We start from the raw sequence: 25,521 nt of genomic DNA on the forward strand, positions 1-25,521 counted from the left end.
GGGCTGGAGTGCAATGGTGTGGTCTCAGCTCACTGCAACCTCCACCTCCTGGGTTCAAGCAATTCTGCTGCCTCAGCCTCCTAAGTAGCTGGGACTACTTGAGATGGACACTCAAGATGTGCGTGCCACCACACCCGGCTAATTTTTGTATTTTTAGTAGAGACGGGGTTTCACTATGTTGGCCAGTATGGTCTCAAACTCCTGACCTTGTGATCTGCCCGCTTCGGTCTCCCAAAGTGCTGGGATTACAGACATGAGCTCCTGCGCCCGGCCATGGAGCCTCTTTTATAAGGACATGAATCTCATTCATGAAGGCTCCATCCTGATGGCCTTATCACCTCCCAAAGGCTCTACCATCTAATATCATCACACTGGAGAAGAGGTTTTAACATATGTTTCTCTAGGGATTGTTCTATGGCTTTGTCAGATTCTCAAAGCCACCCATGACCCCAAAAGGTGAAGAACCAGTGTGTTGTTGAACATGATGGTTCCATTTTCTTGAAGTAAAACCACGATGCCAGAGTTACCCAAGTATTATGACCTTTACAGTGTAAGATAACTAACCTCTGCTGGGGGCTTCCTGGGGGCCCAGTATCATTCCGAGCATTTTAGTGACTGATCTCTTTTAATCTCTGCAGTAACTCCATGAGTTCTGATTTGCAGATAGGAAACTGAGGCACAGAGAGGCTAAGCAGTTTGCCCAAGAGGCAGAGCCGGAATTTGAACCCAGGCAGAGGCAGAGTTTAAATCCAGGCAGAGCCAAGAGTTTGAACCCAGGCGGGATAGCTCCAGAGGCCACATGCCTGACCCCTGTGCCATGGAATTACCCTCCTCTTCATAAAGCACTTAAGCGCCGCACGTCTCACTTGAGGTGTCAGGACAACTCTGTGCATTTGGAAAGATGAGGACTATCAGACCCATTTTACAGAGTGGAAAACTGAGCCCAGGGATGTCAGGCAGCTTGTTCAAGCGTAAGCTATAAATACACGGCAGAGCAGGAAGAGAAGTTGGTTTCCTGAATTCCATTACTTACATCCTTTCTTGTAAAAATGCAGCCAAGACTTTATAGCCAGGTAAGATCCAGAGACGCAAGGGCTCTGGGACCCAGGTTGGTGTCCGCAGAGCTGGGGCTGGTGCAGGGGTGATGGAGAGTCTGGAGGTGCCGCCCACCTTATCTGTTTCACATCTGTTTCACAGTGACACATTCCAAAGCCAAGGAAGTTGTCTTTTCATTCCCCTCTTTCTTTTCCAAAACAAAAATACCTTTATTACTCCTTCTTGGTGGCAAATAAGCAACAATAATCATACAGAATCAGCGGAATCATGTAGGTTCAACAAGTAAAAATAATAGCCAGGTGCAGTGGCTCACACCTGTAATCCCAGCACTTTGGGAGGCTGAGGCGGGCAGATTGCTTCAGCTCAAAAGTTGGAGACCACCCTGGGCAACATGGTGACACCCCTGTCTCTACTAAAAATCCAAAAAAAAATGATAATAATAAATAGCTGGGCATGGTGGTGCATGCCTGTAATCCCAGGTACTCGCTCGGGAGGCTGAGGTAGGAGAATGGGAGAATCGCTTGAACCGGGGAGGCGGAGGTTACAGTGAGCTGAGATCGCGTCACTGCACCCAAGCCTGGGTGACAAAGGGAGACTTTATCTCAAATGAAAAATAAAAATAAAAAACAATAATAAACAAAAATTGCTTAAAATCCCTTTGCCCAGGGGCAACGGTTTGCTTCCACACTCACACACAATAGGGCAGAGTGCTTCTTAACCAGGCTACACATTACAATCACTTGGGCTGCTTTAAAAAATTACCAGTGCTTGGCCGGGTGCAGTCCCAGCACTTTGGGAGGCCGAGGCGGGTGGATCACAAGGTCAGGAGTTCGAGACCAGCCTGGCCAATATGGTGAAACCCCGTCTCTACTAAAAATACAAAAAAATTAGCCGGGCATGGTGGCACATGCCTGTAATCCCAGCTACTCGGGAGGCTGAGGCAGAATTGCTTGAACCTGGGAAACGGAGGTTGCGGTGAGCTGAGATCGTGCCACTGCACTCCAGCGTGGGCGACAGAGTGAGACTCCATCTCAAACAAACAAACAAACAAACAAAAACAATGCTTGCTCAATTGTGATTAAGTCTGAGTTTGGGATTAGGTGTTTTCTAAGCTCTCCAAGTGATTCTCAGATATAACCAGGTTGAAACCACTGGTCTGAGTGATGTTCTTCAGCGTGCTTACTTTAAATCAGTGTTACGGAGGTAACTGCAGATCAGTAACTGCAGAGCTACAGTCTCCTTTCAATGATGCAGAGCTTGCCATTAGGCCCTGTTACTTAATTTTTTGATCTTCAGCTGGTGAATCTTCTGCCTGCTTCTGTCTCTTGATGATAAACAGTGCTGCAATGAACATTCTTATGCATTCATCTTCAGGCTTTTAATCAATTCACTCCTTGCAAAAAGATTTTCTAGATATGGGTTAAAGAGTCTGCACTTCAAATCTTGATACAGTAAATCTTCACTTGACATTATTAGCAGGTTCTTGCAAACTGACTTTAAGTGAAATGATGTGTAATAAAACCAGTCTTTTTCCTGATCAATTTCACTAGCAAAACAATGACACTATTCAAGGACCTCTTGTACGTTCCTTCACTTAAGCTGCAGTTTTCAAGAACCTTCTGATGGCATTAAGTGAGGAATTAATGTACATACTGCCAGATGGCACCCCAGAAAGGTAGACCAGTGGACTGCTCTTCCCCTTGATAAATGCATCAAAGCCCCATCTCTTCACCTCTTCAGCAATCCTGGGTGTTGTCAGACTTTTTTAAAAATAGCCTTCTTTTGAATCATCCCAAATGTGTGTCCACCAAAATTCACATGAAGCTGGGCGCAGTGGCTCACAACTGTATCCCAGCTCTTTGGGAGGCTGAGGCAGGAGAATTACTTGAGCTCAGAAATTTAGAGACCAGCCAGAGCAACATAGGGAGACCCTGTCTCTACAAAAAAAATATAAAAATAAGCCAGGCATGGTGGCGTGTGCCTGTAGTCCCTGCTACTTGGGAGGCTGAGGTGAGAGGGTGACTTGAGCTAGGGAGGTCGAGGCTGCAGTGAGCCATATTCACGCACTGTACCCCAGCCTGAGGCAGAGACCCTGATTCAAAAAAAAAAAAATTCCTATGAGACCGGGCAAAACTCCCACAGAAAGGCTAAATTGGAGTCCTGGCTAGATGGCCTTTGTTCTAGAAACCCTTGCTTTGCTGGCTGGGGACTGGCATGCTCCCTTACCACAGGAGGAACAGCTGTTGGCATCTTTGGTGCTGACCTCAGCCAGCTTGTATTTTAGGAACCAGGCCCCATGCGGCAGAGGCCTTATCCTTGAGCTTTTGGGTCTCACAGAATAGCCGGTGCCGAGGAGCTATGGTTGGCCCAGTTTCTCTTGCATTTTAGCCTTTTGGGCTCTCTTCCTTTGAGAGTCCATCCCTGACATGCTCATGTGGTGGGAAGGGCATTTTCCAGGCTGGCCTGTGGTTTTGCCAAGCCCCAGAAGCCTCCATGCCCTATATCCTTCCACTGAGTGAGACCTCAGATATACACAACCTCACCTGCTGCTTATTAGTAAGTATCAACAAGGCATAAGGTATGTGATAAAAGATTAAAATACACTGAGAGATGTAGCACCTCGGATCACATCTTGGAAAGCGTTAACAAGGCACATGAAATGTTCACTTTCAACAGAGCAAGAAAGAAAAGTGTTCTTTCCTCTATTAGGGACTTTGGGCTCTCAGATCTCATTAGGGCCAAGGCCTATTTAAAATGACCTTTTGCTTCTTGCTGGAAGGCCCCAAGTTGGCTTTGGGGGCAAGGCCAGCCTAGCATCACATGCAGGGTCTATGCAAGAAAAGGCTGGCATTCAGCCATTTGAGCTTTGATTCCTAATGGGACCTCCTTGTCTTAGGAGAGGTCCTAAGCAAGATGGGTGAGCCTTGCTTGCCCTTCTCTCTGGCCCAGGTCTGGGTACGGTGTTAGTTGGGCTTCTTGAAGTAAGTTGCAAGTAATAAAAAAATTCAATGTGAGTAGGCCAAAGCAGCTGCCCCCAACCTTTTTGGCACCAGGGACTGGTTTCATGGAAGACAATCTTTCCATGGACCAAGGTTGGGGGGGTTGGGGGGCAGTTTCAGGATGAAACTGTTCCACCTTAGATCATCAAGCATTAGATTCTCATAAGGAACGCGCAACCTAGATCCCTCGCATCCACAATTCTCAATAGGGTTTGAGCTTCTATAAGAATCGAATGCTGGCCGGGCACGGTGGCTCATTCCTGTAATCCCAGCACTTTGGGAGGCCAAGGTGGTTGGATCACTTGAGGTCAGGAGTTGGAGACCAGGTTGGCCAACATGGCGAAACCCCGTCTCTACTAAAAACACAAAAATTAGCTGGGCATGGTGGCACGTGCTTGTGGTCCCAGCTACTTAGGTGGCTGAGGCCCGAGAATCGCTTGAATCTGGGAGGCGGAGCTTGCAGTGAGCTGAGATTATGCCACTGCACTCCAGCCTGGGTGACAGAGCGAGACTCTGTCTCAAAAAAAAAAAAAAAGAACACAGATTCCTTGCCTGGGTCCCAATGCTGACTGTACCCCTTACCAACTGTGTGACCTTGGGCAAGTTACTTAACCTCTCTGTGCCCCAAGCAAAGTGGAAATAATGAAAGTACATATAGTCAGCCTGGGCAGCAAAGTGAGACCCCATCTGTACAAAAAATATATTAAAAAATTATCCAGGCATTGTGGCGTGTGTCTGTAGTCCCAGCTACTCAGGAGGTTGAGGCAGGAGGATCGCTTGAGCCTGGGAGTCCAAGGCTGCAGTGAACTATGATCGTGCCACTGCATTCTAGCCTGGACAACAGTGAGAGCTTGTCAAAAAAAAAAAAAAAAAGGACCTATCATGTGATGAAAATGAAATGAGTTAAAAAGAAAGGAAGAAAATGAAATGAGTTAATGGTTAATGTATAGAAAGTACGTTGCACAGTGCCTGGCTCCTGGTTGGCACTCTGTAAAGCTTAACTGTATAACTAAGTTGATTTTGGTCCCTGCCCCAAGTAATTTGCAAAACAAACACACAAACAAACAAAAAACAAGAACAAACTCTCTTGTTGCTTTTTAGCAAAAAAAGTGGCTCCCTTCAGGGAAGACTTTTCTGTTTTTGAGACACCGTTTCACTCTGTCACCCACACTGGAGTGCAGCGGTGCAATCTTGGCTCACTGCAACCTTTACCTCCCAGGTTTAAGCGCTTCTTATGCCGCAGCCTCTCGAGTAGCTGGAATTACAGGTGCGCACCACCACACCTGGCTAATTTTTGTATTGTTAGTAAAGAGGGGTTTTTGCCATGTTGGCCAGGCTGGTCTGGAACTCCTGACCTCAAGTGATCCACCCACCTTGGCCTCCCAAAATGCTAGGATTAGGGATTACAGGCTTGAGTCACTGCACCTGGCTTCTACCTTTTTTTTTAAAGATTCCTCCATGTCTTTTCACGTTAGTTTTTCTTTAACGAAAAGGAAGTTCAAATCTCTAAAAGTACGGTATATAAGAAACACTGGTTCTACCCATCTTTCAGAGGGAAAAAGTGCCGACATGCCGTCTTGGCTTTAGGTCTCCCTTTTATTCTTGTTTGGAATAACCCTACACGTGTGGTTAGAGTCTCCCTGTTCTCATCCCTGGTCACTTTCCAGTGAAGATTCTTAGCAGCTTCCTTCTCAGTGTGTGTGCAGAAACAGCGAGCAGTTCTGAGTAGCGTGATGCTGAACTTTACACGAATGGCTTTCTGTAGTGAGAAGGCGCCTGTCACTCATGGCCTGCAGTGGCTGCGTGACTTGGGGGAGGCTACAGGCCCAACCATGAGCCTCCTTCCCCTGGTCTCTACAGCAGCTTTTCCCAAACCCACTGAGATGGGTCAGGCTCCTAGAGAGCCTGAGAACAAAGCCCCTTTGTGACTTTTGTTTTGAATCAGGCTTGTGACAAAGGGGAGGAGCCACTGGGCTGGGTGGATGGGGGTGCCCGCAGCGTGGTGGTGTTGCAGAGGAAGAAAACAAAATTGTGTCTTTTTTTTGGTGATGTTGTCTTGCCAATCCCTCCCTCCCCCAGCTCTCCGAACAGCAGGATTTCCCAACGGCAGCTTGGGAAAAAGACCGAGTGGCAGCTTGGGGAAAAGACCCAGCGCTCCGTTTAGAAGCAACGTGTATCAGCCAACTGAGATGGCCGTCGTGCTCAACGGTGGCACTGTAAGTATCAAGATGTGATGTGGGGGTAGGAAGCCTAGGAGTCTACGGTGTGGGGGAGCAGCTTCAACAGGGACATACTCCTCCGTGGAGGCTGCTCATGTGGCCTGCAAGGACCGCAGCTCAAACGCATGCAATGCTTTTTTCTTCTTTCCCTTTCTACCCCCTTTCTCCACACACGGGATACCCACCTCTATTTAGAAAACCATCTGTAGATTCGTTTGAAAGAGTTCCTAATCCTTGTTGCACCAACTGAATTATTTGGCTTTCGTGATGCAGTGCCCCAGCTTTGTCCCTGGGAGGTGACTCTTGGAAAAAGCCTAGAATGAGGGAGCGCCCCTAGCAGATTTTGCTGACATCCAACCTAGTTTAAGGTCCCCAGTCACCCCTCTGTTGATTCCCCCGAGCTGGGTACCAGGTTCTCCCATTCCCTAAGAGAAGTCTTAAGAAATTGAAGGAGTTACTATTTCTCTCCCTCAAACACAGAAGCAGGTTTACTACTATCTGATGCCAAACAGACCTTCAGCAGAATTGTCATTGTTTACGTTTGCCTCGGTGGAATGACATTATTTTGTTTCTCCAGCAATCCAAAGATGCACTCTCATCCCCACATTTAATTTCCAAACATAGCTACATGCTTCTTTCAGAAACAAGGCCTGAGCCAGTTTACATGTGTAAATTGGGTTTCCATTCTTTATATCATGTTCCAACTCCATAACTCAACCTGAACATTCTTTTTTTTTTTTCTTTTGATGTAAATTAGGGATGGTCTTTGATCTCTAGAGGGAATTTAGGTTTTCCTGGCCTTTTGAATGGTATGCTAGGCATTGGTTTGCATTGGTTTGGAACAGGCTCAAAGACAGAATCACAGATTTGCATTCTTAAAACCCCCTGCCAACCACTGGGCTGTTTTATTGTCCCGTGCCAAGAAAAGCCTGATTCACAAGCATTCGGCCTGTGTGTTATAATAAATATGGTTAGAAAAGCCCCCATCCGTCACTCTTAAGCCCTCCTGCTTCCTTCAAGGCCGGTGTGTGAAAAAATAGTCAAGACAGAAAGTGAATGAGTTGAACTTACATTCCTTGGGGGTGGATGATTCTAGAAAAGGGAGCTGGGCTTCCCAAGAACCACAGCAGCATGACACACAGTCATTGCTGCCTCTCCTGGGATTAGTCGGCCCACCTAGGTAAAAGCAAGGTAACTTATTTTTGCCACGTTGTTTACGCATCGGTTTCTAATGTTGATTTTGCAAAGCACAGAGTTCTCAGTGTGTTATCCTTATGTGTTATTCCAGATCCCAACTGCTCCGCCAAGTCACACAGGAAGACACCTTTGGTGAAAGACTTTAAGTTCCAGAGAATCAGAATCTCTCTTACCGATTTCCCTCCCTGGCTGTGTCTTTCTTGAGGGAGAAATCGGTAACAGTAGCCGAACCAGGCCGCCTCACAGCCAGGAAATTTGGAAATCCTAGCCAAGGGGATTTCGTGTAAATGTGAACACTGACGAACTGAAAAGCTAACACCGACTGCCCGCCCCTCCCCTGCCACACACACAGACACGTAATACCAGACCAACCTCAATCCCCGCAAACTAAAGCAAAGCTAATTGCAAATAGTATTAGGCTCACTCGAAAATGTGGCTGGGAAGACTGTTTCATCCTCTGGGGGTAGAACAGAACCAAATTCACAGCTGGTGGGCCAGGCTGGTGTTGGTTGGAGGTGGGGGGCTCCCACTCTGTCACCCCTCCCCAGCAAGTGCTGGACCCCAGGTGGCCTCTTGGAGATGACCGTTGCGTTGAGGAGGACAAATGGGGACTTTGCCACCGGCTTGCCTGGTGGTTTGCACATTTCAGGGGGGTCAAGAGAGTTGAGGTAGTGGGCGGGATTCCAAGGCAAGGCCCAACTGAATCGTGGGGTGAGCTTTATAGCCAGTAGAGGTGGAGGGACCCTGGCATGTGCCAAAGAAGAGGCCCTCTGGGAGATGAAGTGACCATCACATTTGGAAAGTGATCAACCACTGTTCCTTCTATGGGGCTCTTGCTCTAGCATCTATGGCAAGAACACAGGCCCCACCCCCTTCCCTTGTAGAGCCATAGAAATATTCTGGCTTGGGGCAGCAGTCCCTTCTTCCCTTGATCATCTCGCCCTGTTCCTACACTTACGGGTGTTTCTCCAAACCCTTTCCCAGTTTTATTCCCTTGTTCATTTCAAGAGCTCCAATGCGGTCACCAGCTGAAAGCACCTCCAGGAGGCAGGTTGGAAGGCAGGCACCACGGCAGGTTTTCTGTGATGATGTCACCTAGTAGGGCTTCCGGGGTGCCCACTAGGATGCAGAGATGACCTCCCGCTGCCTTGCAAGCAGTGACACCGCGGGTCCTTTCCGTTGATATGGTGAAAGTTCCCGGGTGGAATGGATCACATGAGGGTTTCTTGTTGCTTTTGGACGGTATGGGGAATATTTTGTTTTGGTTTTTCTGCAGGTTCCATGAAAACGGCCCTTTTTCAAGCCCATTGTTTCTGTCATGGTTTCCATCTGTCCTGAGCAAGTCATTCCTTTGTTATTTAGCATTTTGAACATCTCGGCCATTCAAAGCCCCCATGTTCTCTGCACTGTTTGGCCAGCATAACCTCTAGCATCGATTCAAAGCAAAGAGTTTTAACCTGACGGCATGGAATGTATACATGAGGGTGGGTCCTTCTGCAGATACTCTAATCACTACATTGCTTTTTCTATCAAACTACCCATAAGCCTTTAACCTTTAAAGAAAAATGAAAAAGGTTAGTGTTTGGGGGCCGGGGGAGGACTGACCTCTTCATAAGCCAGTACGTCTGAGCTGAGTATGTTTTAATAAACCTTTTGATACTTCTCAAGGCCCTAGTCTCTGCTGTCTCCCCTCCCCACCCCATCCTTTCAAAGCATTGGGGAAAATAAGGCCAATCTGGCCTTCCCTGTGTGGCCCTTCTTGGAGTTTTCCTTAACAGCTAGTGCATTTCCTTGTGTTACCACGCATGGGGAAGAAAACGCATGGCCCCAGAATGCCGCCCCCACCTGACCTCCCCGGAAGCACCCCGCCTCTGCCCAGAGCATGTGCTTGCTTCTAGAGAATCCCGTTCCAGTCATGGCGTGGACTGAAAACGTAAGAGTCCTGGGGAGGGGTGGGAGGGAATGAAGCTAGGACCTGGGGTGGGGGGGGGAGGCGGTTGCATGCAGACCTGGTGTTCTGAAAAGAAAGAAGTCTTCAAACACCTCGGTCCCGTCCGGTGAAAAACGACAGCATTACACATTCTCGTGCCAGGAAATGGTTACTCACCCCCGCTCTCTGGAGTCCTTTGGAGCTTTCTGATACCATTCACACGATGGAGCAATTCACACGTTCGTTTTCTAAGTTCTTTATTGTCCAAGCATATAAGGTGAGCACAGCACAAATGGCTGCCATGGAAAGTCACGCTTCCCCAACCTAAGAACAGAGCCATCTTTGAGCCATGGGAAGCCTCACTTAATGAGACCTTTACGCCCCTTTTAAATCTGATCTGTTATTGCACTTAGGGTTTTGTTTTATTTTGGCTTTTAAGGTTGAGAGTGGGCTGAACCCCTTCATAATGGGGGCGGAGGTGGGAGTGAGGGGAGAAGGGAGAGAGCTGTTCTTTTTCTAATGACTTCACCTGAAAAGTACCAAGAGGCATCTTTGCCAAGACTGTAGCAGCCAGCTGCCCCCCGTGGAGCAAGGTTTAAAGACAAAATTAAATGGCACCTCTCTTTAAGATCTGTTTGTGTAAACAAGACTTGTTTAGGGAAAACGACCTGGAAGGAGAGCATCTGTGATCAAAATCTCTCATTGTAAGCACAAATCGTTCCGTGTCTGGTTATTAACATCGCTTTGGGACTATAACAGCCACTCTTGTCCCCCCTTTTAATAGAAAATTGTCGTTCTAGCCTGGATTTCTCCCCACTGGAGATGGAGGGTGGGAAGAGAGGGGTTCAGCTCTGACAGCTTACAAACTGGGAAGTTCTGTGCATCTCCAGGGTTTCCAGAGTTGAAGATCCGGTTGTTGGAAGTTGAGCACCCAGTGCTTTTTTTTTTTTTTTTTTTAGCCCAGATGCCGTCAGGGCCCACTGAACAAGGGTGAATTCGGGTGGTGGTCTTGGTTGGCCAAGGCTGAGTTGAACGCCTCAGGCCAAACCCCAAGCTGAAAGGGAGCATTGTGGCTTTTATAATCCAATGATGCAATGATGATACCAGCTTACAGGAGTCCTCAGCAGGTGCTTTTTATTAATTGATGAAGAGCTAAGGCTCATTTTTGATAGATAATATATATTTATTAAATGCATTAATGTGTGTTTTATAATGTAACTTTATCTTCCCCCTGGCTGACTGTTGCATACTTATAAAAAAGAAGTTAAAGAAATTTCAAGACAATCAATATGTACCATACATGACTATATAAATATTACAAATTTAAAAGGTTGTAAAGCATGGGCAGATAGGTTTTATTTTCAAAATGCTGTTCTTAACACAAAAATAAAGGCTTTACTATTTACTTAAGACGTGTGGTAGCTTGTGAAAACAACTCAATGCAACTAACTACTAGGCTTTCGGATCTGCCCTGAGGCTCAGTCTGTGGCATTTTAAATGAGAGAATCTTGGTTAACGGCAAACCACAGAACAAATTAAGATAATAAGCTTATTTACCCATAAAAGCAGAAACTTTCTATATAATACTCTGGGACTCAGACAACAGAAATCCTTTGTTACATCTGTCTGGGTTTAAGTGTCTCATCTTGTTGGGTTTGCAGTAAAAGTTAAGGGGTGGTCTCCTTTGGAAATGATCATAAGTATAAGGTCTGTTGTTATAAAAAGAGTGGTCAGTCACTAGGTAAACTTAAAACCAAATTCAGAGGTTGGGGACTTAAATTAGAATACAGATCTTTGCAAAAGCGGCCAAGAGTGGGAAAACTGGTAATAAGAGCATTTCTGTATCCCTTGGGACTAGAGTTCATTGTACATTTTAACAGCAGCTGGTGTAGAAGGATACTCCTGAGGCACTGAAGAAATAATCTGGATGAATGAATAAAATGTGAGGATAATGCAGAAAGTAAAGACTGGTCCTTTCTTTTCTAAACTATTTGCACTAAAGCTTGTTTGCAGTGAATCCTGTCTTGTACAGAAAAGATTCCATTTTCATATGTTCCAAGTCTTGTTAAAGAAATCACAAGAGAGAAAGCATACTTTGGACATTTTCCTTGCACGAGGTAACTTGTGCTCGAATGGGCAAAGATACATCTTAGCTGTGGTTAAGATGATGGAATTTTCATTTTGCCTGCAGGTACCACATCGTCCTCCATTTTGCATTTCACTGCAAAGAAAAGAAAGGGAAAGTCAGGATCCATTTACATACATAGACAGGCTTGTCATTGGGAAACCGGAAACTCTGATGTGTGGACAAGGTCAGTTGCACTAAAACCCACTGTGCGCCTGCTATTCATGGTTCCGGCCCCATGGATCCACGGGGAAGAACACAGGCCCATTGTGCTCTAAGGACAGCACCTGAAAGTTCAAAACCACTTCCCGGACTGTTCATGGCCATTCTTAATTCAGTTCAGAAAGAGGTCAGAAGTGTGCTTTGCCGGTCAGGGTACTGAAGGAAGGCAATTTTACTAAAGACGATGACAGATTCCAGGCTCTCCACTCAAACCCATCTGTCACCACACACCCTGTTCTCCAGCCACCCAAAATGGAAAACTCAGGGTATCACTGGGGTCAACGCAAAGGTCAGAGAAAATCTTTTCTCTTATGTCGTGGTCTGGACCAAGAACCTGATCTCAGTGATTTCCTGTGTCTGCCAAACAGGAAAGTTAGCTCCATATACAGGGCATGGCTCTGTGTGTAAGGGGAATTAATCCCAACAGATAAAAGCCTCTCCCCAGTTAAATATGGAAACCCAGTCCCTTAGTGGGTGTGGTAGGGGTCCTTTTGGAAAGACCCTCTCTTTTAATACATCTTTGCCTGGAGTGTCCAAGTGCTGCTTGCCCATATGTGAATGTCTTGAAAGGTGGTTTGAGCCAGGCCACAGGCTCTGATGATTTGTGGAGAGCATGGTTCTGGTAAAAAGGGTGTTTGAGCTTGTTACTATGTAGGGCTGAGGTTTCAAGTGAACCTGCCCTCGTCCTGACCTCCCAGCAACTAAGGGCATGCACCAGCCAGATGTGGCAAAGAGGTGGGTATGTACATCATCCCATGAAATGCATTTTTTTTGTTTTTGTTTTTTGGGGACAGAGTCTCTCTTTTGTCCAGGCTGGAGTGCAGTAGCAAGATCTCGGCACACTGCAACCTCCGCCTCGCGGGTTCAAGTGATTCTCCTGCCTCATCCTCCCTAGTAGCTACAGGCGTGCACCACCATGCCCTGCTAATTTTTGTAGTTTTAGTAGAGATGGGTTTCCCCATGTTGCCCAGGCTGGTCTCGAACTCCCAGCCTCAAGTGATCCACCCACCTCAGCCTCCCAAAGTGCTAGGGTTACAGGTGTGAGCCACCACGCCTGGCTCTACTGTGGTTATTTTCTGATGGAGGTGGGATGAGTGCCTTCGGCAACACAGACCAGCCCTGCAGTCTTCAAACTGAGGGCAAGGGTTCTTGGTCATGGTTCATTAAAAGGAAATCAGTTTCCAGATCATCAGCTTCCCCTCCTTCTGTCATTCCTGGCCTGGTGTGTAAAAACTCCCCAGGTGCCAAACAAGAAGTCAGTTCAAAATGAGGGCCCTCATAGTCTCCTTATTTTCTACGTTTGACAACTATCAAATTGTATCATGTATTTATTCGGTTTTGCGTACTACTAATAATCGTATTAGCAACACAAATCAGAAAAAAATATTTTTAATACTTGGAGCCTGTGGTCACAGGACATTTTAAAACATTTTTTCAAGGTATATACCTTTTTTATTCCGTGTATATGGAAGCTCTGTGGGCAACCACAGTGAAAACCCTATGTGCATCTAGACCCTATTAACGATGACATTGACCCTTCATAGTCAAGGATGCGCCACACCTCCCTAAAGACTGTCCCACTATTTCACTGATCCCTGAGATGCTAGCGATTAACAACTCACCAGGGATTGGGGGAGAGTCCTGAGTTGTAGCATCTGCCATTTCCGTAGCCTATTGGAAGCCAGCAGCCCGACAACGTAACAGGGTTGGGCAGCACAGTCAGATGGAGAGGGGCTGCCCTGGATCCTCCCAGGGAGGTACGCAGGTCAACTAGTGCAGCCAGCATCAGGCATAACTTCAGACCTGCAGGTTGGCTCTCTAGGGACAAGTTGGGGATATTAGCAATAGGGGGAAATTGTTAGAAATGCAAATTCAGGGCCTTTCTCCAGGCAGACAGAACCAGACACTGGGGGTGGAGCCCACCCATCTGCATTTTAATGAGGCCTCCAGGTGATTCTGATGGATCAGGCTGGCTCTCTAGGGACACGTTGGGGACATTTGCAATAGGGGGAAATTGTTAGAAATGCAAATTCAGGGCCTTTTTTCAGGCAGATAGAACCAGACACTGGGGGTGGAGCCCACCCATCTGCATTTTAACAAGGCCTCCAGGTGATTCTGATGGATGCTTGTTAAAGTTTGAGACCCCTGATTACTGGTTTTCTACCCTGGCTGCATGGAAGAATCACGTGGTCAGCTTCTGAAATGTACTGGTGCCTGGGTTTCACCCTAGCAATTCTGATGTAATTACCCTGGGGCCCGGGCATCAGTAGCTAGGTAAAGCTCCCGTGTGTTGCTAAGGTTCAGCCAGGGTTGAGACACAGATGGGACTTAGAATCCCTTTAAAGAAACGTGACTGTAAGACCCTGAGGAGTCCAGAATTCCCCTCAACTTCTAAGCATCATGCTGGCTGCCTGTGAGTCCCACAGGTTAAGCTGCTAGAGAGATAGCTGGCAGACAGGCCAGGCACAGTGGCTCACGCCTATAATCCTAGCACACTGGGAGGCCTAGGCAGGTGGATCACTTGAGGTCAGGAGTTCGAGACCAGCCTGGCCAACATGGTGAAACCCTGTCTACTAAAAATACAAATTTAGCTGGGTGTGGTGGCAGGTGCCTGTAATCCCAGCTAGCTGGGAGCCTGAGGCAGGAGAATCGCTTGAAGGGAGGCAGAGGTTGCAGTGAGCAAGATCGTGCCACTGCACTCCAGCCTGGGTAACAAAGCAAGACCCTGTCTCAAAAAAAAAAAAAAAAAGAGAGAGAGAGATAACTGGCAGACAGACAGATGCTAGAGGCAATTAATAGCTGGAGGGAAGGACTGGCTTGTGGGAGGATTCCCTAGCCCTTGGGTTTTCTTTAGCTTTCTTCGACTGCCTAAAGGAAGAATTCACCTGCAAGCCATTGTCCTGGTTTTTCATCCAATTCCTGTCCATGCTTTGACAACCTTGTTGCCTACTCCCTACGCGTAGACTTTGCCTGGGAAAAGGCCCCTTAGTATCTCTTTAGATCATCACTCAGAAATCTTGACAGAGGAGAGCAGAAAGGAATGAGCTGGGGACCTTGTTCACGGTGGAGGGCTGAGAGATGTTATCTCGAATAGACGGGCTGGAAATCAAGGTGGGATGTGGAGCCTCCCAGTGGAATTACCTGGGGAGTTTTGAACACCCTTCACAATTAGGTCACCATCTCTGGAGGCACAACCACACTGGAAAACTGCTTGGCGTTACCAAGTGGAACTGAGTCTGACAGTGAATACAAACGATTCCACTCCTGTATCCCACTGCAGAAACCCTTCCATACGTGTACTAGGAGGATGCTCGTGATAGCAAAAACCTGAAAACAACCCAAATGTCCATCAGCAATTGACTGGATAAACCAGTTGTGGTCTACTTGACCAGTGATTATACAACAGTGAACATGAGAGAGCCACAGCCACACACATCAACGTGAATTAGCTTAAAAACGTTGAAGGAAAGAAGAGAGGCACGGAATGATACATATAGTGGGATTCTATTTATAGCAAATCTAAACGCTGAGAGATGCATAGAAAGGTGAAAAGAGCTCCAAAGAAAAGCAAGAGAACAGCTATCACAATAGTGGGGGAAGTGGCTCCATGGGGGAAGAGCTTTAAAAGTGTTGACAGTGTTCTGTTGTTTGTTTGTTGGTTGGTTTGTTAAATGTTGTAAAGAGGTCTCGCTTTGTTGCCCAGGCTGGAGTGCAGTGGTGCGATCATAGCTCACTGAAGCCTCTGACTCCTGGGCTCAAGCGATCCTCCACAAATGTTTTATTTATTGTTATATGCGTTTTATAGTCACTGTTGTACATATATTTCACCCCCCAAAAGGTAGAAAGAAATAGGTATGTTTGTATATTGCTTGAAATTACAAAGCCAACCAATAAAGGAATGGAAAAGAACGATTTAGCTGTTTTGGGTGGGAAGGGGAGGGATGGAATCTAACCTAACCCTCACCTATCATGGCAGGAAATCAGTAGATCCTATCAAAAATCTTATTACCATAGAAACCTGTTCCAGATACAGAAGTGAGGCCAGAGGAGCAGCTGAAGTTCAAAGTCATTGCCTCTGGGGATGCAGTACTTTGCTAAAAATTAAGCAACAGATAAAATCTCTACTTGGTGGTCTTTCTCCGGGTCTTGGCAGAACACAGCCTTGCACAGGTAGGTACTTGATCAGCGGAGGGAGGAAAAGGGGAGGGAAGCAGGGGTGAGGGGCAGGAGAGAAGAAGCAAGCCAGGATGCTGTAGGAACGCAGCTTCCACCTTAGCTCAGAGACATCATCGTGGTTGGCTTCCAACACCAACAGACAGATGCCTCGGTGCCCCTATGCTGCCCTTGTCCCTCTCAGCAGGCTGGTGCCCAGCCAGTTCCGGAAGGGCTGAGAGAGTGGAAAATCCCAGAGTGAGATATGCCAGCCCTTCAGCTTCAATTAAAGGCAATGTGACAAGAAGGGCCTTGCATACTAATGAGACTCGGTACATCTTCTCCTCGTGGTCGCCCTTATCCTCTCCTGTTCCTGTGAGTGACAGGACTGAGAACTCAATTCACGGCCCAGAGAAAAACCTCCCAGCCAGCAGCACAGGACAGATAAAGAAGATGCCTAAAGCTCAAGACAGGAAATGTGGGGACCACAGGGTCATCTGGCCTCTCATGCAATGTTGTCCAGACAGGGCCTCAGCATAAAAGGATGACCTGGGGTGAAAATATAGATTCCTGGGCCCCACCCCAGACCCTTAGAAACAGAATCTCCAGGACTGAGGCCTGGGAATCAGTATCCCCCTCCACCTCAGTGCTGTGGGTGGGCGTTTTGATCTGGCAAGTTTGGGAAAGGGCAGATTTGGGCAAGTTTGGGAAACAGTGTCTGTTTCCTGAGGGCCTGAGTCAACTGTGAGCCAGGGCTGAGAATGGCACCTGCCTTGTAAGGGCGCTGAGAGAAGCAAAAGAGGCGAGCCGTGCAAAATGCAAAGTGCTCAGCACTGGTTCTGACCCAGAGTTAGGCACTTGATAAATATCAGCTATTATTATTCTCGTTTTTATTGAGACCAGGTCTCGCTCTGTTACCCAGGCTGGAAAGCAGTGGTGCAAATCAGGGCTCGCTGCAGTCTCAACCTCCTGGGCTCAAATGGTCCTTCCACTTCAGCCTCCTAAGTATTAATAGCTGGGACCACACACGCACCACCATGCCTGGTTAATTTATTTTTATTTGGGGTTGAGATAGGGTCTCGCTATGTTGCCCAGCCTAGTCTCTAACTCCTGGGCTCAAGGAGTCCTCCTGCCTCAGCCTCCCAAGATGATGGGGTCACAGGTGTGAGCCACAGCACCCAGCCAGCTATTGTTATTCTTAGGGCATCTTCTTTGCCCTCAAAGAGCTCACAGTATAGAAGGTGAGGCAGAAAAAATCAACAGGAAATTGTAAGAATCAGGAGATGCTCACACACTGCAGAGAGAACTTGCTTCAATAGATGATCATCTGCGACACAGCTATGGACCATAACCGTGCTGGGGCCTGGGATTACAAGGAGGAGACTGGCTCACGCTCTCAAATCAGCAATATCTATGAGAAACCTTAAAATGTTCATCTTTTACTCAATTAGCTCCTGATTTCTAGGATTCCAGGTAAATAATAAAAGCAAACACTTACATGGTACTTATGAAGCCCTTGAGACATACGAAGTCATAGTGAGCTAAGTGCTATTATTTTCCCCAGTTTTACAGGTAGGGAGACCGAAGCAGAGACAGGTTATATAACTTGCTCAAGGTTGCACTGTGAGCTGTCTGGCTGCTGCTGCTCTTAAAACTCTACAGGGCCAAGATCTCACAATGTCTCCCACCAGGACAGTAAAAATGTCTGCGATTAAAGAAGCAGTAATGATGTTATACAGACAAAGGTGTTCACTTCCGCATCCTCTACCACGTAACAGTTTGAGAACAACCTAAATGCCCGACAATCAGGGAATGATTAAGTATCTGATAACCTATAACCTTGATGTGATATAATATAATGAAGCCATTCAAAACATGAAGTTTTGGCAAACTGTAAAGACAGGGAGAAATGTCAGTGGGAAAATACAGTGCTGCACATTTCCTGTAAATTTCCATTATGCAAATTTGAAATTGTTCAATACCAAGTTAATCGTGTCTCCAAGGAGTACAAGGATGGCATAAGGGCATGGAGGCTTCTATCTGTTGGAGATGGAAGCTAAGCGTGATGATGTCTCTAAAACTAAGATGTAAACGGCTCCTTCATTGAATCATCCCTGCCTTCCTTTCTTTTCTTTTCTTTTTTTTTCAGAGACAGGGTGTCACTCTGTTGCCCAGGCTGAAGTACAGGGTGCAATTACAGCTCACTGCAGCCTTGATCTCCTGGGCTCAAGTGATCCTCCTGCCTCAGCCTCCCAAGTGGCTGGGACTACAGATGTGTACTACCATGTCCAGATATTTTTTTTTTTACTTTTTGTAGAGATGGGGTCTCACTATGTTGTCCAGGCTGGTCTCGAACTGCTGGGCTCAAGTGATCCTACTGTCTCGGCCTCCCGAAGTGCTGAGATTACAGTTATGAGCCACCACACCCAGCCGCTGCCTTTCTAAGGGGTGGGGGGGCGCGGGGAAACAGTTTACTTTTAAAAATTTTTATTTTTTTAGAACAAGTGACTCCTATTCCACATCATTTGTGGGTGAGATCTTCATAATACATCTCTTAAGTGTAACTGCCCTGTAGAAAATTACATTCATTACCTCCAAAATTACATCTATTGCTCAACTAAGTTATAACCCAGCATCTCAAATATATCTAAAAAAAAATTAAAAAATAAAAACCTGAACATAGATGTAATGATTGAAAGGAAACTGGTGAATTTTTGTTTTTCCGAATGCAACTGGGGGAAACTCTTTCTAAAAGAATCACCAGAAAATATACCAGACAAAAGAAAAAAGACCCTCAGGGTAATCAACACCTAAACAGTATTGCTGTAATTACAGCCCAAAGATGGGAGAAAGGCAGGAAGGATGAGAAATGGTGTTGAGTGGCCAGTCAGAAGCTGCAGGGGAAGCTCCCTGATCATCAGATCCAGGGTGGGGTCACAGTGACAAGAGATCCACCCACAGTAGGGGTGACCATTCACAGAAATAATTATGAAATGTTTGCTAGGAAAAGTTTCTGATTAGCAAATTTCTAGGAAAATAACGTTTCCTCCTCAATTTGCTTGCTAACTAAAGGGTACACTTTGGCATCAAGCAGACGCAGTGTTCAAATCCTGGCTCTGCCACTTAATAGCTGGATGATCCCCACCTCTGCCCCCTGCCTCAGTTTCCTCATTTGAGCTATAGGTATAATAATCTCCACCTCACAGAGTCCTTACGAAGATTAAAGATGATCCATTCAAAGTGCCTGGCACAGTGTACCAGTGGTACTGGTGGCATCGATACACGGCACATGAAGAAGGTACTCAACAAATGTGGCTTCCTTTCACCCCAGGTGGACTGCAGGAATATAAGCTGAATTGCTGCTAAGTAGTTCATTTAGCATCTTTTAAAATTCATAAGATGTCACTCATCTGAATGTTACTTATCGTTGCAAACTCAGCTATCAAACACAGCCAAGAACTTGAAAGTAAACAGAAGAAGCCAATGCGGATGTTCCAGAACGTATTCCCCAAACTCACAGCATGGGTGCTCATTCTTTAAACATCATTCTGGCAAGCTGACCTATCAGATATCCCAACAGCAGAAATGAATTTAGGAATGAAATACGGTCCCAATGGCTGATAGGCACATAAAAAGGTGTGCAACGTCATTAGTCATTAAGGAAATTAAAGCCACGATGAGATAGACAGCACACACCCACCAGAATGGTTAAAATGAAAAAGACTCATCACACTCATTGTTGGTAAAGATGCAGACTGCTCGTGCATCACTGATGGGGATGTAAAATGGTACAGCCACTTTGGAAAATGAGTTGGAAGTATCTTAGAATTAAACATGTTTGCCCTATAACCCAGTAACTCCAAACCACAGCTGAAGTATCTACATCTGCCAAAAAACAGATCCAGGAGTGTTCAAAGCAGCAGCACTGGGCCAGGCATGCCTATAATCCCAGCACTTTGGGAGGCCAAGGCTAGAGGATGCCTTGAGCCCAGGAGTTCAAGGCTGCAGTGAGCTACGATTGCACCACTGCGCTCCAGCTTGGGCAACAGAGTGAGACTCTGTCTCTAAAAATAATAATAAAATCAACAAAGTAGCAGCATTTTTCATAATAGCCAAAAAGTGGATATAACCCAAGAATCCATTAAAAAGTGACTGGATTCACAACTTGTGACAATAATCATACAAAGGAATGCTACAACAGCAACACAGCAATACAAGATCAACCTAGTGCTACCCTCAACAATACTGCTGGATCTCCCAGACATAACGTTCAGCAGAAGACACAGACGCCAGACACAAAGGAGTTCATCCTGTTTTCCAGTTAGGCAGAGAAGAAGCAAAACTACTCTGTGGTGAAAGAAGTCAGAACAGAGTTTACCTCGAGGGAAGGGGACACCGCATGAGGCATAAGGGAGCTGGCTGGGGGCCGCCCATGTTCATTATCTGGATCCAGGCGGTGGTTGGTTTGGATTCACGCAAAGAATTTCACAGAGCACTGCACTGTGACCAGTGTACCCCACTGTATGTGAGTGCCACCTCAATCACAAAAAATAAAATAGGAACAATGGGGAGGAAGAGAACAGGCACAAAAATGTGCCCACCTTCTTTAGTCAGATCCTCAAAGAGTCTTACATACCTGAGGGGGTCCCTATCAACAATACCATAGAATTAATCAGGAAATTTGTACTAGCCAGAGGCTGGACACTAGGCTCAGGGCTTTACACACATTAATTACCTCACACAATCCTCCCAACCACCCTGGGAGGTAGATGCTATCCTCACTTCCATTTTACTGACTGGGAAATTGAGGCTCAGAGACCATAAGCAACGTGCCCAAGTCACAGAGTGAAGTAAATGGCCACACCAAGATTCTGATCTTGGTATTTTTGAGTCCAAAACCCATGGTCTTAACCATCATCTGACACCACCTTGGAGTAAGAATTGTTCCCTAAAATTAGACAGGCAGGGGAGTGTATGATATATATTACCCAGATTTTATTTTTCCATGAAGAGCAATACATTATAGAAAATTCGAATAATACAGGAAAAAAAGAAAACAAAAATCTATTCTCCTCTCCCCCCAACTAGAAGAACAAATTGTGGAAGATTCCTTTCTACAAAGAAATACATGTTGACATTCAGGGGGTAAATGTCAGTAGCCTGGTAAATTTACCTCCATTTCTTGACAGTACCAGATGCTGTGTTGCATTATTTTTGGGAAAATTAAGCCAACTTGGAAGCCACAAGGCATTCCGGGAGAACGTGACAGCCTCGAATGTGCAGTAACTGCGGCTTTCTGTTGTTGACTTCCAAACAGTTACTAAAGTTAACCCAGAGCAAAGTCTCCTTGAAGGCAGTATTTTAAATGGAAACATTTGGCGCTGGGCGTGGCAACATTGGTTATACTGAGACAGAACCATGGGATTATGAAGGTTTGACCAAGTAAAGGGTCTTGATTCCTGGAAAAAGAGAGATTCAATAAAAGGCTTGTTTTTAATAGGTGAAAACTGAGGTCTTGACAGGGGAAGGAAGCCACCAAATCAAATCTAGCAATGGGGCCATCCAGGCACAGCTTAGCTGCTTAGAGCACACCACTTGGGAGAAGGCAGCTCTGGCTTTCAATCCTACCATGATTTACCAGCTGGGTGGCCTGAACAAGTCTCTCAACCTCTTGGAAGCCTCAGCTTTCTCATCCATAAAATGAGGATAGGAAAACCTTCCTTTCGGTAGAATTCAAGGATGAAATGAAATGGTACATATTTTATGGCACATAATAAAGATTCAATAAAATTACTATTATTTTTTGAGATAGGGTCTTGCTCTATTGCCCAGGCTGGAGTGCAGTGATGTGATCTCAGCTCACTGCAGCCTCTGCCTCCTGGGCTCAGGTGATCCCCCCACCTCAGCCTCCCAAGTAACTGGGTCCACAGGTGTGCACCACCACACCTGGCTAATTTTTTGTGTCCTTGGTAGAGATGGGGTTTCACCATGTTGCTTAGGCTGGTCTCGAACTCCTGAGCTCAAGCGATCCACCCACCTCAGCCTCCCAAACTGCTGGGATTACAGGCATGAGCCACCGTGTCCAGCTATAAAATTATTTTTTATCACACAAGTAATGCAGCTACTGCAGAAAAACTGGAAAATATAATATTTTAAAACAAATATTTAAGCAGGTTTTCTTTAAATCATTGAGTAAGCCTTAGTTTATGTGTTATTCATATGTTTATAGATCTATTCGTATTTTCTTTCTATATCTCATTTTACAAGGGTAACTCCATTTTGCAATTAGCTGAATCACGTTGAGATTGGAGTTTTAGTGCCACAGTTTAAACAGCCACCATCTGGTTGTCCTTCGAAATTCTGTGTCTTCAAAAGCCGAGTGAGTCATGGGTGTGAATGAACACAGACAAACCCTGTCAGCCGTGTCTTATGACTTTTTATTTATCACTGCATTCTCAGCTGCCGCTGCCCAAACGGAACCTTTAGAAATATCCCAGGCATTCTGATTGAGTTTAGGGTATAAACTGTTAGCCAGTTTAGACTGGCAGAAGCTCTGTATATTACATGCTGCCTTTAAGAACAACAGAGACAAACCCTCCAGTTTATTTTTAAACAGCTCCTCTACAAGTGTAACAAATTAATAAACAATTGAGAAATTATTTCAATCTGTACTTAGGGATTGCGAGACAATCTTCACTCATCTTGATGGCTGACTCAGAACCCAGGGCAGATAGGGCTAACGTCAAGAAACTCCAGGGAATAAGAAACTAAACTGGCAGGGCATGGTGGCTCACACGTGTAATCCCAGCACTTTGGGAGGCTGAGGCAGGCTGATTGCTTGAGCCCAGGAGTTCGAGACCAGCCTGGGCAACGTGGTGAAAACCTCTACAAAAAATACAAAAATTAGCCGGGCATGGTGATGTGTGCCTGTAGTCCCAGCTACTAGGGAGGCTGAAATGGGAGGATCACTTTAGTCCAGTAAGCAGCAGTTGCAGTGAGCCAAGATTGTGCCCCTGTACTACAATCTGGGGGACAGAGCAAGACCCTGTCTCAAAAACAACAAAACAAAAAACTTCCCATCCCCTTTCTTCATGTTTGGTAAGGTGTTTGTTGTTATTGTTGTTGTTGTTTTTACCAAACATGAAGAAAGGGGATGGGAATTAACGTCCTTTGAGTTTCAACTAGAGTTCTTTCTAACAGGAAGCCCCCGGTCCACTGAAAAGAAAACGTGAACATTTTCAACCACTTACTACGATGAGAAATATCTTTATCTACAAACAAAGCTACATTTTTAGAAAAGATCACTGATCTCATCTTTGTCGTTTTTACCCCATAAATGTGTCCTAAATCTGTCCACTTTTGTCTGGTCTCACTGCCACCGGGTCATCCGACCCATCTCCAACCTGCCCTGTACTCAACTTTCCTATAAAGCCCTCCTGATGCTGTGTGGCCCAGCAGAAACTGAGTTCAACTCCGAAGTCTTCAACAAGGCTAGCCAGACACAGTGGTTCACACCTGTAATCCCAGCACTTTGGGAGGACAAGGTGGGCAGATCACCTGAGGTCAGGAGTTCGAGACCAGGCTGGCCAACATAGTGAAACCCTGTCACTACTAAAAATACAAAAATTAGCCAGGTGTGGTGGCAGGTGCCTGTAATCCCAGCTACTTGGGAGGCTGAAGTGGGAGAATTGCTTGAGCCTGGGAGGTGGAGCTTGCAGTGAGTCGAGATCATGCCACTGCACTCCAGCCTGGGTGAGAGAGCCAGATCCTGTCTCGAAAAAAAAAAAAAAAAAAAAAGTAAGCATATGAGTATACAAAACCTTGTACATGAATATTCATAGCAGCATTATTCATAATAGCCAAAAAGTGGAAACAACTCAAATGCCCATCAATTGATTAATGGATAAGTGAGTTGTGATACATCCATACAATGGAATATTACTCAGCCATGCTACAGACTGAGTTATGTCCCTCAAAATTCATATGATGAAGCCTTAACTCCCACCATCTAACTGTATTGGAGATAGGACCTTGAAGGAGGTGATTAAGGTTAAGGGTAGATACCTGATCTGGTAGAACTGGTACCCTTACAAGAAGAGGAAGAGACACTAGAGAGCTCCCTCTCCCATGAGATGACCCGGCAAGAAGGTGGCTGTCCGCAAGCCGGGAAGAGAGCCCTCACTAGAACCTGACCATGCTGGCTCCTTGGTCTCAGACTTACAGTCTCCAGAACTGTGAGAGAACAAATGTCTGTTGTTTAAACTGTCAAGCCTGTGGTATTTTGTTATGGTGGCCTGAGCTGACTAATACAAGCCGTAAAAAGGAATAAAGTACTGACACATGCTACAACATGGATAAACTTTGCAAACATTGTGCTAAGTGAAAGAAGTCAGTCACAAAGGATTACATCATGAATGATTCCATTTATATGAACTGTCCAGACCAGGCAAATCCATAAAGAGACAGAGTAGATTAGTGGTTGTCTGGGGTTGGGAGGAATGGAAGTCTTGGGAGATAATGGCTAAAGGGTGTAGGGGTTCTTTCATGGGTGATGAAAATGTGCTAAAATTCATTTAGTGATAGTTGCAAATTCTGTGACATCTGTACTATCTGTGATATACTAAAAGCCATTGAGTTGTACACTTTGAATTGCATGATATATGAATTATATCTCAATACAACCTTTTTAAAAAGAAAGATGACATTTCAGTAATGGTCATCTCTAGGTGGTGAGACAGAATTATCCACTTTTTTGTTTAGGTTTCTACAAAGAGCAAGTATTACTTCTACAATCAGTTAAGAAGAAAGTTATTTTTAACAATTCTGTTAAAACAAATACCAGCCCTATTCTCCTTGTCGACAAAGCTGATAAAACTTACACCTTTGCAAGAGTCAGATATGCTCTAATGACAAACCCCCCTGGGCCAGGCTTCCCAGTGTTTTATGTTCTTCTCCATACATTATCTCATCTGAGGTTCACAACCTCTCTGTGTCGTAAGCAAGGAAAACAACTGTTTTCCTCCTGAATGTTTTCACATCCTGCTTCCTTCCTTAAAGGATTTGAGATAATTTATAATAAAGGATGGTAAATCAAAACAGAAAAAGAAAACCAAGCGTGAAGAGAAATGGAGAATTTACATATGCTAACCATAGCATTTAAGAAGTTGCTATAAATGAGTTTCACATTGAACTCTGAGCATCCTGGCCAACAAGGCAAAAAGGGAAAGTCAGGGAAGAAGGAAACCATTTTAAAGGGAAGCAATATTTTTCTGGCACCATTTGCTGGATGACATTTCACATATGGATTTATTTTTGAAAAGGATTTAATGGATTTTGACCCAAAGAAAAAATTTTACAGAAGATGTTAAAGTACATTAACATGGTTATTTCCCAAAGGTACCTTGGTTTGTAAGCCAAAGACACACCACCTTGGCAAATTCAGGGAAAATCTAAAACCATGGGAACCAAATTTATAATCTAACTTAGTGGTTTTCATATTTTTAAACAGCCACCATCCATTTAAAAAATACGTTTTACATTGCTTTTACGATGCACAAACACATCTCAAACAAATATTTCTCCAAAAAGTATTTCCCTTACAATAAGCAAAGCATGTTGATA

The 25,521-nt window shown here is 45.3% G+C and overlaps 2 protein-coding genes across 3 annotated transcripts in view; one reads left to right on the plus strand and one right to left on the minus strand.

Annotated features, from left to right (window-relative positions):
* GPRC5B (G protein-coupled receptor, class C, group 5, member B) overlaps positions 1-9,139 on the plus strand; it is a 28,784-nt gene extending 19,645 nt beyond the window's left edge. For both annotated transcript variants that reach the window (XM_011976070.1, XM_011976069.1), the window contains exons 3-4: positions 6,135-6,271; positions 7,563-9,139. In XM_011976070.1, coding sequence (XP_011831460.1) covers positions 6,135-6,271; positions 7,563-7,607 — 182 coding nt within the window. In that variant the 3' untranslated portion in view covers positions 7,608-9,139. The remainder of the gene's footprint in view (positions 1-6,134; positions 6,272-7,562) is intronic.
* Positions 9,140-9,650: 511 nt separating this feature from the next.
* The window catches only part of IQCK (IQ motif containing K), a 148,761-nt gene continuing 132,890 nt past the window's right edge, over positions 9,651-25,521 (minus strand). The window contains exons 11-12 of the mRNA XM_011976071.1: positions 24,649-24,664; positions 9,651-11,622 (exon numbers count right to left, since the gene is read on the minus strand). Coding sequence (XP_011831461.1) covers positions 11,561-11,622; positions 24,649-24,664 — 78 coding nt within the window. The 3' untranslated portion in view covers positions 9,651-11,560. The remainder of the gene's footprint in view (positions 11,623-24,648; positions 24,665-25,521) is intronic.

This window comes from Mandrillus leucophaeus, unplaced genomic scaffold (assembly GCF_000951045.1).
Source record: "Mandrillus leucophaeus isolate KB7577 unplaced genomic scaffold, Mleu.le_1.0 Scaffold162, whole genome shotgun sequence".
Taxonomy (NCBI): domain Eukaryota; kingdom Metazoa; phylum Chordata; class Mammalia; order Primates; family Cercopithecidae; genus Mandrillus; species Mandrillus leucophaeus.